The sequence below is a fragment of the Alternaria conjuncta genome, assembly GCF_024043145.1.
Source record: "Alternaria conjuncta strain BMP 0040 chromosome Unknown scaffold_15, whole genome shotgun sequence".
Taxonomy (NCBI): domain Eukaryota; kingdom Fungi; phylum Ascomycota; class Dothideomycetes; order Pleosporales; family Pleosporaceae; genus Alternaria; species Alternaria conjuncta.
The window spans coordinates 503,457-518,207 of NW_026250104.1; the positions used below are offsets into that span (position 1 = coordinate 503,457).

General features: G+C 53.2%; 4 protein-coding genes across 4 annotated transcripts; 2 read left to right on the forward strand and 2 right to left on the reverse strand.

Annotated features, from left to right (window-relative positions):
- Nucleotides 1–2,001: 2,001 nt before the first annotated feature.
- CYP6 (Peptidyl-prolyl cis-trans isomerase cyp6) lies at nt 2,002–3,542 on the forward strand (the record flags this gene model as incomplete). The annotated part of the gene is made up of 2 exons (XM_051473298.1): nt 2,002–2,081; nt 2,198–3,542. The coding sequence occupies 2 exons, from the start codon at nt 2,002–2,004 to the stop codon at nt 3,540–3,542; spliced, it is 1,425 nt and encodes a 474-aa protein (XP_051322961.1).
- Nucleotides 3,543–3,644: 102 nt separating this feature from the next.
- J4E85_009075 (uncharacterized protein) lies at nt 3,645–6,271 on the reverse strand (the record flags this gene model as incomplete). Its single annotated transcript, XM_051473299.1, has 5 exons — nt 3,645–3,862; nt 3,916–4,509; nt 4,931–4,958; nt 5,011–5,774; nt 5,827–6,271. The coding sequence occupies 5 exons, from the start codon at nt 6,269–6,271 to the stop codon at nt 3,645–3,647; spliced, it is 2,049 nt and encodes a 682-aa protein (XP_051322962.1).
- A 2,689-nt stretch (nt 6,272–8,960) lies between these two features.
- J4E85_009076 (uncharacterized protein) lies at nt 8,961–9,512 on the reverse strand (the record flags this gene model as incomplete). The annotated part of the gene is made up of 3 exons (XM_051473300.1): nt 8,961–9,026; nt 9,078–9,394; nt 9,455–9,512. The coding sequence occupies 3 exons, from the start codon at nt 9,510–9,512 to the stop codon at nt 8,961–8,963; spliced, it is 441 nt and encodes a 146-aa protein (XP_051322963.1).
- A 3,431-nt stretch (nt 9,513–12,943) lies between these two features.
- On the forward strand, nt 12,944–14,488 carry J4E85_009077 (uncharacterized protein; the record flags this gene model as incomplete). Its single annotated transcript, XM_051473301.1, has 3 exons — nt 12,944–13,098; nt 13,147–13,556; nt 13,608–14,488. 3 exons carry the CDS (start codon nt 12,944–12,946, stop codon nt 14,486–14,488), a joined length of 1,446 nt encoding a protein of 481 aa, XP_051322964.1.
- Between the last annotated feature and the right edge of the window lie 263 nt (nt 14,489–14,751).

Sequence of the window (14,751 nt, forward strand, 5' to 3'; positions counted from 1 at the left end):
GTCGATGGATGTTTGTAACTGACATAGTGTTACCGCGGATCCGGGATGCAAGGCACGGATTTGACACTCTCAATCGACTTGTCCTAATCCAGGACGAGTGCGCCAGGCTCGCAGGGGTGTCAAAAGAGTTAGTGCGCTACACTTGCGACGAACGGGCTTTCTTTGAGGAATAACACGCTGTCGATCAGCGAAGGAACCTACCAAGGGCTCTCAAGTCTCGTAATACTGCTTGTAGCATATATTGGCACATTCGATCCTAGGAAGGGTCTGTTGTCAGATCAACTAATCGCTTCGAGCATACATGGCTTGCGCTGAAACGTACCTGCAGATGATAGCCAGGCTCCTTGAAGACCCTCTGATTGGCTGACTGACGAGCCAATACCGCTGGTAGTACCTCCGATCACGTCATTTGCTAACAATCTGTTCAACCTCACAAGTTTGGCCAGTGTGGATGATCCAGGGAGTTGGCAGAGGATTGTACGATTGGCGATCCAACAGCCCTGCATTGAACATGTATGCTACCGCTGGCATCTATCCCACAGCCCCACGGCAAACGGATATACGGGGGGAAAGCTGGGGTAAGGTTCCGGTGGGTCCTATGCCTATTCTGGATCGCGGTGAACGAAAAGAATTGGATCCGATGATGGGCCGGCTTCCAGATGGTACCACGTAGAGCCGATATGAAGATGATGCTACGTAGCGTATCTCAAAATGATGTTCCGTGTTCACTATGAGTGACTTGTCCGAGCGCGCTCGAAGCTTGAGTATGCCAGGGGGTGAAACAAACCTGCTCTGCACCTCGAGGGCTCTAGGAGTAGTAGCGCTATGACATATGGTGAGGACCGGAATTGCTCGATCTGTCGATGTAACAAGCCAATGTGCGCAGCACAGGCCAGCGCCAAGCTGCAAGCAAACTTCGATGCGCATCCCATGTAAATGACCCATCATCGTAAAGCGATCTTTCTGGGCTCAAAGCTTCATACCCCGGTTCAATGCATCGATGTGCATTAGCTTGTGCATCAAGTCGCACAGTCATGTTGGGTCAGGCTATACCCGCATCCGGTCTGAAGCCCGTGGGGTTGGGATGACAGGCAGATTACAAGGCTCGTGGATCCATCGTTGCTGTGCGTCTCTGGAAAGTTAGGTTGCGAGTACGCATGAGCGAATTGCTGAAGCTCCGTCTTCGCAGTGACAGTGTCACCACACCTGTAATTGTCAGGCATGCTGTGTCGCCTCCCTGGAGCAGAAGAGCTCCTGCAATCTCGAAGACAGCAGTGATAACAGAGATTCCTCCACTTCCAGCGAGACGATCCCGCAGTCCTCGAACAGGATGAACTGGTGGCTCTGGTCTGGTCTGGGCTGGCTGTCAGGCTTCGGCTGGTAGCAAATCGAAGCGAGAAGCAGAGGCCCGCCCCAGGCTTTTGACAGCCGGTGGTGGGGAGATATGCCCAATATAAAAAACGATGCCCTTTGGTCCAATGCTCCTGACGGACGGGGCCGGGGATTTCGGATCGATATGCAGCAGGCAATGCAGTGGCTGCCCGAATCTGTGTGCAGGGATTGCCGTCAGACGCCGGGTAGTACTCAACGGTCCGCCTCTCAAAATTACTCAGAGCTCTTTCTTGGTACTCGCACTATTTCCGGACAATGGCTTGACAAGCGTGGAAGCCTGCATCTCCCAGGTGCATCCTAAGTTCGATCTGTCAACGCCGGTAGTGTATGCATCAGGACGCTGCTCTTGCATGTAGACAAGCGGGACCAAGCGACGATCTGGAGCGCGGGCTGATGTGAAGGCTGCTGGGGCACGTTGCCCAGGGAGTATTGGCTCAGCAGCTTGCGAGACGTGAAGGTGGAGAAACGCGACATGTACCTGGAGCTAAGCCGCATTGGGCGTTACGTCATGATGACTAAGCGCCAGGGCTACGCGATCTCGGATGCTGTCGCGCGCGTTGGCGAACCTTTGCGACAAACACTCGTTCTCGGCACAACATAGCCCAAACCATGTCTGTGCTGCTGGAAACGTCACTCGGAGATATCACCATCGACCTGTTGGTCGACGATGCGCCCAGATGCTGTGAAAAGTAAGTCGATCCAATCCCTACGCGCGCCTTGGGTTTTCGCACCTGCATGCTGCATGCTCCATCCCGCTGTCGCCCCAAGCTGAGCATAAACAGACACTGACAATTTGTCGCCTTAGCTTTCTCAAGCTGTGCAAAGTCAAGTACTACAACTTCGCCCCCGTCCATAGCGTCCAACCAAACTTCTCCTTCCAGACTGGCGACCCCATCGGCCCTGGTTCCAAAGACAGCGACGGCGGCCGCTCAATATGGGGCTTGCTCGACCCCGCACAGCCCGCGAAGAAGACGTTCGTACCCGAGTTCAAGCCTAAGCTCAAGCATGCCGAGATGGGAACCGTCAGCATGGCGACCGCGCCGAACCCCGAAGATCCAGACGAGCGGTTCGCCGGCAGTCAGTTCATCATAACGCTGGGACAGAACATCGACTACCTGGACGGCAAGGCGGCCATATTCGGAACAGTGGTAGAGGGTTTTGACACGCTGGAGAAGATAAACACGGCATATATCGATGACCAGGGCCAGCCACTCAAAGACATCCGCATACTACACACAGTCGTCCTCGACGACCCATACGACGACCCCGCCGGCCTCGTGGAGCCACCCGAGAGCCCTGTACCCTCCTCCGCGCAGCTCGCCACCGTCCGCGTCGCGTACGATGAGAACCTCGACGAGGACAACGACCCGGAAGCCCTGGAAAAGGTCCGCAGAGAACGTGAGGCGCGCGCACAAGCCCTCACGCTCGAGATGGTAGGTGATCTGCCATTCGCCGAAGTCGCACCGCCCGAGAACGTGCTGTTCGTGTGCAAGCTCAACCCAGTGACGCAAGACGAGGATCTGGAGCTTATCTTTTCGCGATTCGGCAAGATTCTCAGCTGCGAGGTCATCAGGGACAAGCGCACAGGTGACAGCCTGCAGTACGCCTTCATCGAGTACACCAATCAGAAGGACTGCGAGCAGGCCTATTTCAAGATGGATGGTGTTCTGATCGACGATCACCGCATACACGTCGACTTCTCCCAGTCCGTCTCCAAGATTGCCGACGACTGGCGGGACGTTACGAACAAGAAGCGGAGACGGGCTGCCGGCGGCTTCGGTGGTATCGACAACCTCGAGAAGAAGAAGCAGTACCGTGATGGCTCCGGACGCCAGATCATGTCGGATTCTGTTGTCAACAACTTGGTGGCCGATCGCGACGTTTCAAAAGATACCGCGCCACGGCCGAGGGATACCGGTAGAGATGATCGACGAGACGACACACGGAGGCGTGAACGGAGGACGGAGTATCACGACGACCGCTTCAAGCGGAATCGCAGCCGAAGCCCCAAGCGCGAACGTCGCGATGGCGATGATGGACGGTATAATCAGAGGAGAGAACGAAGCCGTAGCCCAAATCGCCATCGTGACAGCCGTCGGGAGAGGAGTCGGGATCGCTATCGCCGGGATGATCGGGACCGCCGGCGATGAGAGCACCATTCCGTAGATTGAAGTCACTTTGGTGTAATAGCATCACTACCTAATTACTAGTAAACGAACAGCTCAAGAATGCTACTTATACATGAACCATATTCAATAAGTGCTCGTCGTAACACCCAACCTCCCCCCATCATTAACAAGCACCAACCCATTGCAAAAGCTCCCCGCCCGACTCGCAAGATACAACACCGTCCCACCCATCTCCTCCTCTCCGCCAAACCTTCGTGCGGGAATGAAGTTCGCATCGTCGACGCTCTCTGTACTGGGGTCTCTGCGTTCGATAATTGCATTGGCCATCTCAGATGGGAAGACTGACACGCTGTTAGCCACGGAAGGGTAGGTTTGCGGGGAGGGGAAGATGGACATCCAGGCGCTAGAGCGTTGACTCTGATACCATGCGGCGCAAGCCCCGTACTGGCATGTTTTACCAAATGCATAATTGCTGCTTTACTCCCCGCGTATGCTGGCGCGCATTGCCACTCACGCAGGAAAGCGCCTACACTGGACGTGAAAATGACCTGTGACTGTATACTCGGTACTTTGCTACCTTCTTTCAACGGTCTACCAAACCCCCCGGCTATGGCATTCTTGTTTCCTGCATCCAATAGTTCGAGAAAAGCCAGCATGGTAAAGTACGTCGCGGTAGTGTTGACGTGGAAGGTCCGCGTGAAGTCTTCCATAGATGTGTTCTCGAACATATGCTCCCTCAGTTCTTTGACGCTTGAGCCGGGCATGAAACTTGACGGTGGACCGTAGATACCGGAGTTTGCGACAAGGAGGTTGATGTAGCCTATATCTTGGGTGATGAAGTCCACGGCGGCTTGCAGGGACTCTTTGGATGTGATATCGCATTGGATTGGGATGATGTTTTCGTGTTGAGAGGCTGCGGTGGAAAGTTTGTCTTCGCGGCGCCCGAGGATGTATACTTTGGACGCGCCCGCGGAGGCGAGGGCGTGAGCTATCATGAGGCCGATTCCTAACACTGGTGTTAGGAGTGAAGGAGGTATCAATATGAGATGATGGTAAGAAGAGAGGGTACCTGTGCCTCCACCTGTCACCGCTGCGATCATGCCTTCGACACTGAAAAGCTTTGAAGTATCCATCTCGAGTGCGACTCGATTAGTTGGTGAAGTGAAGAACTGCTCCTCGTAGGCTCAAGTATATATAGCTCTTGATGCAAGAATCCATTTAGTAACCACGCTCAAACACCTCGGTGCTGCCTCAGAGTACTATGCATTGAATGTAGACTACACGTGAGATGAGATCAACGCCCGACAGATAGTCAAGAGCGATAACTCCGCAAACCCCGACATCTTCTCCATGTCCACACCGCGGCTTACGAACGCCAAGGACATCCAGAGATGGACCTCAAAGCAAACCGTGACGCTTCTTGATCATATCAGCAGCCTGTAGATCGTCAGTATACATAAATACTAACATATTTGCATCATAACCTTACCTTCTCAGCTCCAGCATAAACACTAGCCTGCGGCCCACCACCAGCAACAAGCGGCCACGTACTCGCATCCACCACACTGAGTCCGAACGTGCCATAGACTCTATTCTGTGGGTCAACGACCCCGCCATCTTCTCTTGGCACCATAGCAGCAGTGCAGCACTGATGCGCGTTACTTGGCTGCAATGTCGCTTTGATCTTCTCCTTGATATCTTGCTCATTGCTGATGCCCGGTGCGGGTGCTGTCTCTATGGGACCGAGAATGGCAATATCAGATGTTGCCATTAGTTCGCGGTTCTTCATATAGATCGCATATAACATGTCGAGGTCGGTTGGGTCTGTCAGCGCGCCGTAATCGATGAGTGGAGCGTCAAGGATGCTAATTGAGTTTATCTTGATAGAGCCACGGCTGAGAGGGCGGGTCATGTAGATGCTTGTTTCTGGGCCGGTGTTCCATGATAGACCGCCCACGGCCTCTACGTTGATGTCCTTGAGGATGATGGCACGCTGTCTTTCATACCCGGCGAGAATTGATGGGTCCACGTCGCTACCAAGCACATCGCTCGCCGAGAGAGAGGACGCTCGAGATATGATGGATGCGGAGTCGTTTGTCCAGTTTGGAAGCGGTAGCTGAATCATGAGATTGCCAGTTGTACCAGTAAGGTCGAATGCGCTTGCTGTTCCAGCGTCGTAGAGAGCGCGTTGTTCTGTGGCGTACGTGGCGTTGGACTGCAATGAACCGCCATTCGGGAAGTGATTAGATGTATCTGTATCAATCAGCCGGCCCATAAATGATAAACATGGAGTTCAGTCGCGTACAGTTGTAATTCACTTTCAGAACCAGATGATCCTGCAGGTTTCGACCGACACCAGGGAGATCTGAGACAGTCTCAATACCCAAGCTCTTCAGATGAGCAGTGTCGCCAATCCCAGAAATTTGTAGGATCTGCGGCGTATGAACGCTTCCAGCAGCTATGATGACTTCTTTGCTCGCTCGGACAGTGTGCTTCTCGCCACTGGTCATACCAATATACTCCACGCCTCCAGCGGTGACTTTCTCGAACAGAATGCGCGATACCGCTGTATTCGAAAGGATGTGGTAGTTTGGTCTCGCAGTGTCCCTGTCATAGCGATTGATTCGAGCCGAAGAACGCGTCTGCGTTTTGGCATCAACAGAGCGAAGGAGGCGGAATATGCCTTGAGCACGACCATCGTTGGGGTCTAGAGCTGGCTGGATACCCAGACTGAGAGCTCCGCTGTACATATTGGCTACCCTGAAAGTGAGCTTTCAGATACTTCAGCTGGGTCGCTAGAGACTCACCGCTACCCGGGTAGTCATAAGGAGCATGGCTAGCCTGCACTGGGCCCGCAAAGCCATGTACGGAAGCATCCCAGGTAATGTTGTGACTAGCTGCATAATCCGCGTCCGGTGCTGTAAACGTCTCACTCTTCTCCTCGTCAGCATACAGCTCACAAAACAAGAATAACCCATACCTTCTTGAAGTACGGAAACAGATCAGCCCATCCCCAGCCAGTCGCACCAAGTTCTTCCCAAGCGTTATAGAGCTCTGCGTCTGATCGATGGAAGAACATGGCGTTCACAACAGACCCGCCGCCCACCACTCTGCCACATGGCACACCATACGATGTACCACCAAGCGCTGTTTGTGGCGTACTCATCAACGGCAGCCAGAGGTAAGGCACCGGAAAATAGGCGCCAGGGATCATGACATCATCTTCTCTCTGGTCAAACGGGCCATACTCGATGACTAGTACAGTGACTGTTGCTCATGATTAATTTGCAGCCTTTCGAGCATGCGATGGATGTACCATTTGGGTTCTCCGTCAAACGATCTGCAACCGTGAGCCCCGCAATGCCACCACCAGCAACAATGAAATCGTATGTCGTCTCATTGCTGAGCTGTCTTGCTTCAATCACCTGGGCAGTACGTGCGAGATGCGTACGAGCCTGTGTTATTATAGGAAAATATAGCAAGAAAACGCTTTGGAGCAGCATGTCGAGGGTCCAGGGGAGAAGGTAGAAGGATCATTGCGAAGAAGCGCGACAGGCGAAGTGAACTTATCATAGAACAAAATGACCATGGAGAGCTGACAGTAAGCACATGCAGAGCCACGAGAAACATGCGTGCGACCTGCAGGACTTTCCTGCGCGGGAGAGGCTGGAACGAGTAGGATAAATAGCCATCTGAGGGCCATTGGCCACTGCTAATATGGCGAGCCAGGTTCCTACCTTACGCGACCACACACCTTCAAGGCCAAATCGAGAGAAATTCGATAGCGCGATTCCATATGTTGCGCGCATGATAGAGAGAGACACAGAAAGCAATGGAGGGTTAAGGAGCGCACGCGAAATCATGTTGGTCTGTGCGACGGCGCGTCGAGGTATTGTCGTCATCCCTCCACCATCGCCTCGACGCGCCTTCCTACTCGCAGCGACGCGCCATGCTCACCCAAGAGCAACGTATAATATTTCCTTTGCGATATCGCGGTGCTGTGGTCGTACACACGTAGTTCTGTAATCAGCCCAGCCATTCAAAGCCACATCCACGCTGATGCCTTCCCACAGGCGTCGCAATCATGCGCCTACCAGCGCGAGCACAGCTTCAAGGCCTCAGTCATCTATCTTTACCCAAACACTCTCGTAGTGATCATATCTCCGCAAGATCCGGCCATGAGAGCCTACCTATATTTGTGTGGCGGACAATGAATGTACTAACCTCTAAGCCGCCCAGAACTGACTCTTCAAAGCATTCGTGATAGCACTCCAGCGATGGCTGGCGCAGCAAGGTAAGCTTCAAGCGCCAAAGGTAGTGCCTTGGGCAGGGAAATATGGCATCATAACTGATCAGCAAGCAAGTGATTGCCCTCTTGCATCCTACTCCTGCTTTCCGATTAGACAAACGCTAACATACGTCTCCGCAGATCCACAATAATTCCAGCTCCATGCTCACTATGCCTACCACTACCTCCGCACCGAATGCCAAACCCAACACCGCACTATCTACCATCTTCTTAAAGATCGACATTGCTATCATGTTCTTCGTGCGGAGTCTAGAACGATTTGCGGGTACACTCAGGCATCCACATCATACTCGTGCCAGGTCACTGCACGAGCAGACACTGCTAGACAAACGGTGGTGCAACACTCGGATAACAGCGAGTTTCATGGGCATAGTAATCCATATGGCGTGTGATGCCAACTTCACATCTCAGATTAGTAGACACGCAAGGCATGTCATTCACCTTGAACCCTAGCCAAGGCAAAGCCTTCCAGCCAATTTCCTTGACAATCTTGACTGAGGCGCAAGCTGTCAGAAGCCCGTTAGGCCAAGGCATACACCGCATACAGCGAGAGAGCCAAACGGGAAGGGAATTGTGGGGTGTGGATGGGGCTGAAACGAGGAGTTGCCTCAGGTTTTGTCATGTCAGAGATGTCACAGCAGTCACAGCAAAAGGCAAAAGGGTAAATCCTTGGAGAATAGTAACGTTGGGTGAGAAAGATAAGTGAAAGGACTGAGAAGTGCAGTGAGCAAATGCGTCATAATGTGTTTTTGGTTATTGATTCATTTTTGTTCGTTTGTAAGTTGTTCGGTAGTGCAAACACCTAGCGCCCGTACATTCGCTGCATGACGCCGTGAAATAGTAAATAGGCTCGTTCGGTGCGTTCTGGTTGGGATAGGATGTTCGACTGCTCGTTTGTTGGGGATTTTGGTATCGTGAGATGAATGCTGCTGCTCGTCTTCGATGCTGAGTATGAACGCCTCCGCTCGTGGGCGGTTCCGGAAAATCGCTAAATCATGGTGGGTGGTCTGCCAGAGAGTTGGGAGTGGTACGTCGTCTACGTGGACATTGTACATAGAAAGGCGTGTGCGGGTATAGTTTGTTGAGAAGCGAAGTTGAGGTGCATTGTTGCTGTCTACGGAAGAACCAGACTATGCGGTCATCTTGCGGGCTGTGGAACCACGCTTGGGGAGAGTCCATGGCTCGGGGCAGACGACCTTGAATTACGTTAGTACGTCGATGTATGATTGGGCTAGAATGGTACATACCTCGCCCTCGCTAAACGCCCAGAAGTACGCTCCCATGCCGATGATGTAGTAGAGTCCCGAGTTGGTGCCTTGGTAGATCAAGAGCGCACACAGCGCACTGAGCGGGTAGATGATCAGGCGCGCTTCAATCGAGCGGTGCAGTCCCGTGCCGGCGAGCAGCGGCAATGGCCATTCCCATGCTAGACCGATGAAGCCGAGAATCATGTTGATGACCTGGAGTACGGGGATGGGCTTTACGGCGCCATCGAGGTTCTTGGTAGCAAAGTCCCAGAAGATCTTGGGCCAGAAGAAGCATTCGAGTGCAGCTCCTATTTGATCTGGAGTTGTAATGAGTATGGTGTTGGTGTTGGTGTCGATGGCTGTGGGGTAAGACTTACACGCAGCAGCCGTGAGGATGACGAGGCGCGCCCAGTGGTTCTTGATTAACTTGCCCATTGTCGAAATACGGGTATTATAAAGAAAGGATACGAGCAATAAACCGAGCCCGCGGTCGTATAGGTGAGAAAATAAAGGTAAATAGAAAAAATGAAGAAAAGAAAGTGGAAATGTCCCTTCGACTACCAGTAGTCCCTCAGCGACAGATGAGCATCGATGGGCTTGGGTGTGGCAGGGCGAGGTTTTGTGTTATAGACACTGGCCTGGTCGCGGATGGGCGGTTCGCAGGCGTGGCGAAAGCGGTAAGGCTTCTGGGGAGATCAGGCACGGAGCAACTCGAGTGGAGTGTATAGTGGGTAGGTGTTATGGTGGGCTGAGGCGTAGGCGAGTATCAGGCGTGTTAGGTGTTCAGGCAGCGTGGTGTTGCCGTTGAGCTTCGCGACGGCAGGCGTGTCAGTATATCGGGAGCGACAGCGGGTGTCGACCGCAATTGTAGAGACAGTTTATGCGCCAGGGCCTTGCATCGCGCACCCTTGTCGCACTCTTCTTCTGGCTCGGCGCGCGCTGGGGGGAGAGATGGTCGCTCGTAGCCGCTTGACCCGCTTCGTGGACGATTGGGCGTGTGGGCGGCGCGATTGGCTGAGCTGCTGTGATGCTGCATGCGACGCCAGCCTCTCTGCAGCCACGGTGCCAGTGTCCTGGATCGCGCCGCCAATTTAGTCTATCCTATCAATCCTTTGAACGGCTGATGCTCGCTAGCTTGGCAAAGGTAGTGTAGCGAGGGCGGAGCTAGGCGTGAATCTTCGCGTTCACGTGGGTTTGTAGCCATTGTCTAAGACTTGGTGACTGTTTCTCGGCAGAGACATTATTCAGGTGATTATCCAGTTCTATACCGCTACTTCGTTGATGGTGTCGGCGAAGAGTTTGCAAAACGCCTTTACGCAAGCCGATTCGCGTTACCGCTGGCTCTGACGTACACGATGCCCATGAAACCAGCGCAGTGCGAACAATCGGCCACTCTGATCGAATAGGTAATTCTCCGCAGATATCGCCATCGCACGTGCGGCACGGCAGCACTCAGATAATCCGTCCCGACGGATGCCTGAGTCCCGGTTTCTGTTCTGTGCCTCAGGTTCTCCAACCGCAAACCTGGCGCATGATGATCAGTCATCTGCATGGAAGATCATATCGAAGCTCGCTCCTGGTTCCTCAGGCTTGCTCATCAAACAACATCATACGACAAAGTTTACTTCAGGTGCCCTCGTGGCTGTCAATGCCGTCACGGTGGGGGCTGCCAGCCATGGCAGACGTTGACGCAAAACAAAGTGGTACGATACTCGTTCGGTATCAGTTCGCACTCGTGGTGAAGCTTTTGGCAGGGCTCCTGTCGGAGAATTGAACGTGGTTCACAAGCTGTCGATCAGAGGGCATGTGTGGTTGTGTGCAGAACAATGGCCTGATGTTGTTTTCTGCGGGTGTGCTTTGGTCAACGGCGAGCAAAAGGAAGGCGCGACCGTGGCATCTGTTTACGCTGCTTCCCAATTGGGAAATCTATGATAGTGTAATCCAGATGTCGGAGTTGAAGACAGGCCAGAATCTAGCCCTCCACCATCACTCAGCATCCATCACATCGCCGAGAACCACTTCTCTCGGCTTTCTTCGCACTGCACACCGCTTCCCGCATCACGGTCTAAGGCGGGACTAACAAGACTTTCTTCATATCGTCGGCCATCCACGAGGCCGGCAATTCGCATGCTGCCGTCCGTCGAGCCGTGTACGATGGAGACGGTCCCAAAATAGAGGCGAGATCTTGTACACATGCAGCCAGCACAGCGCAGTAGCGGGCTCAAACTTTGTGGGGGTTCCTCGAGCGCTTCGAGACAGCCCCTGATTGGCCGTGTGCGCCACGCCAATGCTCGCCCGTTAGATTTGGTGCTACCAACCACGAGCACAGAGAGCCTTCAACAGCGATGAATTCAAGCCTCGGCGGTTCTAACGCAAAAGCCACAACAGGCTCCTACCATGTGTCTTTCGCGTCTTCGATGCAGTCTTCTGCGCAAGGGGCGGTAGTTTAGAACCAGATCCGCCACCCCAATGCGTACCTTCCGTACCTGCCAACGCTATCCCCTCCGCGACTGCAGTCATCAATCCCAGAGTTACCAGCCTCTGCATCTAACCTAACGACATAACGTAGCGAATACCACTTTCAGCGATTCATTCAGATACCCGTCCTGATTTTCCTATCCCTTTACGACCCGCCTTCCAACGTGCATCGTTTCAGCGCGCCTCGCCTATCCGTCGTGAACCCCATCAAAAGAATCGGAGCCCATCTGCCAACGGTCAATCGCACCCCTCAGGAAATACCGTCCGAAACCCTACCACGCGGCTCAGGCCCATCTGTCAGATCGTGCTCACGTCTGAAGTTTGACAGTTGTAGATCGTGAAGATTCGCAAGCCTCGCAGCCTCACCAACACCAGCCCCAACAAACCCACTAGCGAAACGGCAATCGCCTCGCCACTCGCCGGCATACACTGCACTCCTACTGCGCATTATCCAAGAGCAACTGAAGATCTTGAGCTCCGAACATACGACCGCATTTGCAAGGAAAACATGGTTCTGTGCCTGGCGCTTCAAGTCTGAGACGCTCTTCACACACTAGCCGCTCGCGCATAGCAGCAAACCCCTCCCCCAACTTCGATACCTCAAAATCCGACCTTGCCCCCATTCAGGTTTGGCGCCACCGGATTTCCTCTGCATCACGTCCCTCCCTGGTCATAACCTCTGTCATCCATCTTAACGGCTCCTGGTATACGGCACCTTCGTGGGGCATCGGTTTGAGCCACATCCGTACCGAACAGGCCCTGTCGGTTTCAGCACAGCGTGCCGCTCTACCCAGGTTTTACGGCTTTGCCTATCTGCACCTGATCTGCGCACGTTGACTCGGCTTGTTCCCAAGGCTTGACATTCTAATACCCTTGGTTCCCGGCAGCCTTGGATCCTCCTCCCCATCCGCGCGCTCTCTCTCTACATCACTCCGCTCGTCCCGGGACACCCACATTCTTTTCTTCACTTCGTATCTGGCTGGCCGGGTCGAACTTCGACTGGATCGTTTATTTCCTGGTTGGGTTCGCTTATACCACGCGTATACTCTTTAATCTTTTCTATAATCACCGTTGAACGGCACGCCTGAGGTGGACTTGTTGACGACACAACCGATTACCGCGGAAGAACATTCATCATGGGCGGCGGCGGCACATCGTTTTCCAGGCTCTTTACGCCACAAAAACTCTTCTTTCACATCTTCTTCTGGGGTTTCCATTGGGCCCTGTTCGGTATAGGATGGTAGGAAGCCCTTACTCATATCATCGATCAACCACTAATTTTAGTCAGGTGGAAACAAGCTGGTGATGCACGTTTAGCACCACTTAACGCTCTGCAGTACTCAGTATGGGTATCTCGTGGTGCGGGTCTTGTCCTGTCAGTCGACACCATGGTCATCGTCATGCCAATGTGCAGAAACATCCTCCGATGGCTCCGTCCCAAGGTGCGCGTACTACCGCTTGATGAGTCTCAATGGTTCCATCGACAAGTCGCCTACGCCATGTTGTTTTTCACTATCCTCCACGTAGCGGCGCATTACGTCAAGTGAGTTGATATACCTCTTACCAAGCTTGACTTCACTAACAAAGATAGCTTCTTCAACGTCGAACGTGTGCAGGTCCGACCCCAGATCGCGCTGCAAATCCATTACGCCGAGGCTGGTGGAATCACAGGCCACATCATGTTGCTGTGCATGCTTCTAATCTACACCACGGCGCACCACAGGATTCGCCAACAATCATTCGAGACATTTTGGTACACACATCACCTGTTTATCCCGTTCCTGCTCGGCATGTACACACACGCAACCAGCTGCTTCGTCCGTGATACCGCTCCAGCTTTCTCTCCATTCGACCACGACAACTTTTGGACCCACTGCATTGGTTACGAAGGATGGCGATGGGAGCTTGTGGGAGGTGGTCTTTACCTCTTCGATCGCCTCTACCGTGAGATTCGTTGCAGACGCCAGACCCAGATCGTCAAGGTTGTTCGCCACCCATACGGTAAGCAGATCATCAACGTTGTTTTTGAAGGACTGCACTAATGCCGAATAGATGCCGTTGAGATTCAGTTCACCAAGCCCAGCATGAAGTACAAGCCCGGACAATGGCTTTTCCTGAACTGCCCGGATGTCAGCTACCACCAGTGGCATCCATTTACCATCACTTCCTGCCCCAACGACCCCTACATCTCGGTTCACGTGCGCCAGGTTGGTGACTTCACTCGCGCACTTGCCGATGCTCTCGGTGCTGGTCAATCGCAATCCAAGCTCTACGACGAGCTCGACCCCATGGGCATGTACGAAATAGCACTTCAGCATGGCCAAAAGATGCCCGCTCTCCGCATCGACGGACCCTACGGAGCCCCCGCAGAGGATGTTTTCGAGAACGAAGTCGCAGTCCTCATCGGAACCGGTATTGGTGTCACACCCTGGGCCTCAATTCTCAAGTCCATCTACCACCTCCGTCTCAGCCCTAACCCACCCAAGCGTCTCCGCCGTGTCGAATTCATCTGGGTCTGCAAAGACACTTCATCCTTCGAATGGTTCCAGACTCTCCTCTCATCGCTCGAAGCGCAGTCGCTCGGCGGCGCAGATGGCGACCAATTCTTGCGCATTCACACTTACCTCACCCAGAAGATGGACGTCAACACTGCGCAAAACATTGTTCTCAACTCTGTAGGCACCGACAAGGATCCCCTCACAGAACTCAAGTCGCGCACCAACTTCGGTCGTCCCGACTTCCAGCGCCTGTTCTGCGGCATGCGCGATGGTATCCTGGACCGGACTTATATGAATGGTCTGGAAAGCACGCTACGCACAGAGGTCGGTGTCTACTTCTGCGGTCCTAACGTTGCGGCGCGCGACATCAAGAAGGCGTGTAAGCAGGCGGCATGCCAGGAGGTCAACTTCAAGTTCTGGAAGGAGCATTTCTAGACGATGTTGTTCAAGAATGTGTATTTTGTATGCGAGGTTAAATGTCAAGGCGTATATTAGGTTGATGTGTATTTGTTACGATTAGCCTTCAGAGTAGTAACCTAAGGGTACACTCCATTTTCATGTGTTCTTACTACAATATGCGGATTATGCAAAAGAAAGAAAGAAACTAGACTTTTTGAAAACCTCTATCATGCTTCTAGTTCCTTTTACGCATGTGTTCGATATCCGATGTGTTGGTGATACTTGCTCGTACCTAGGTA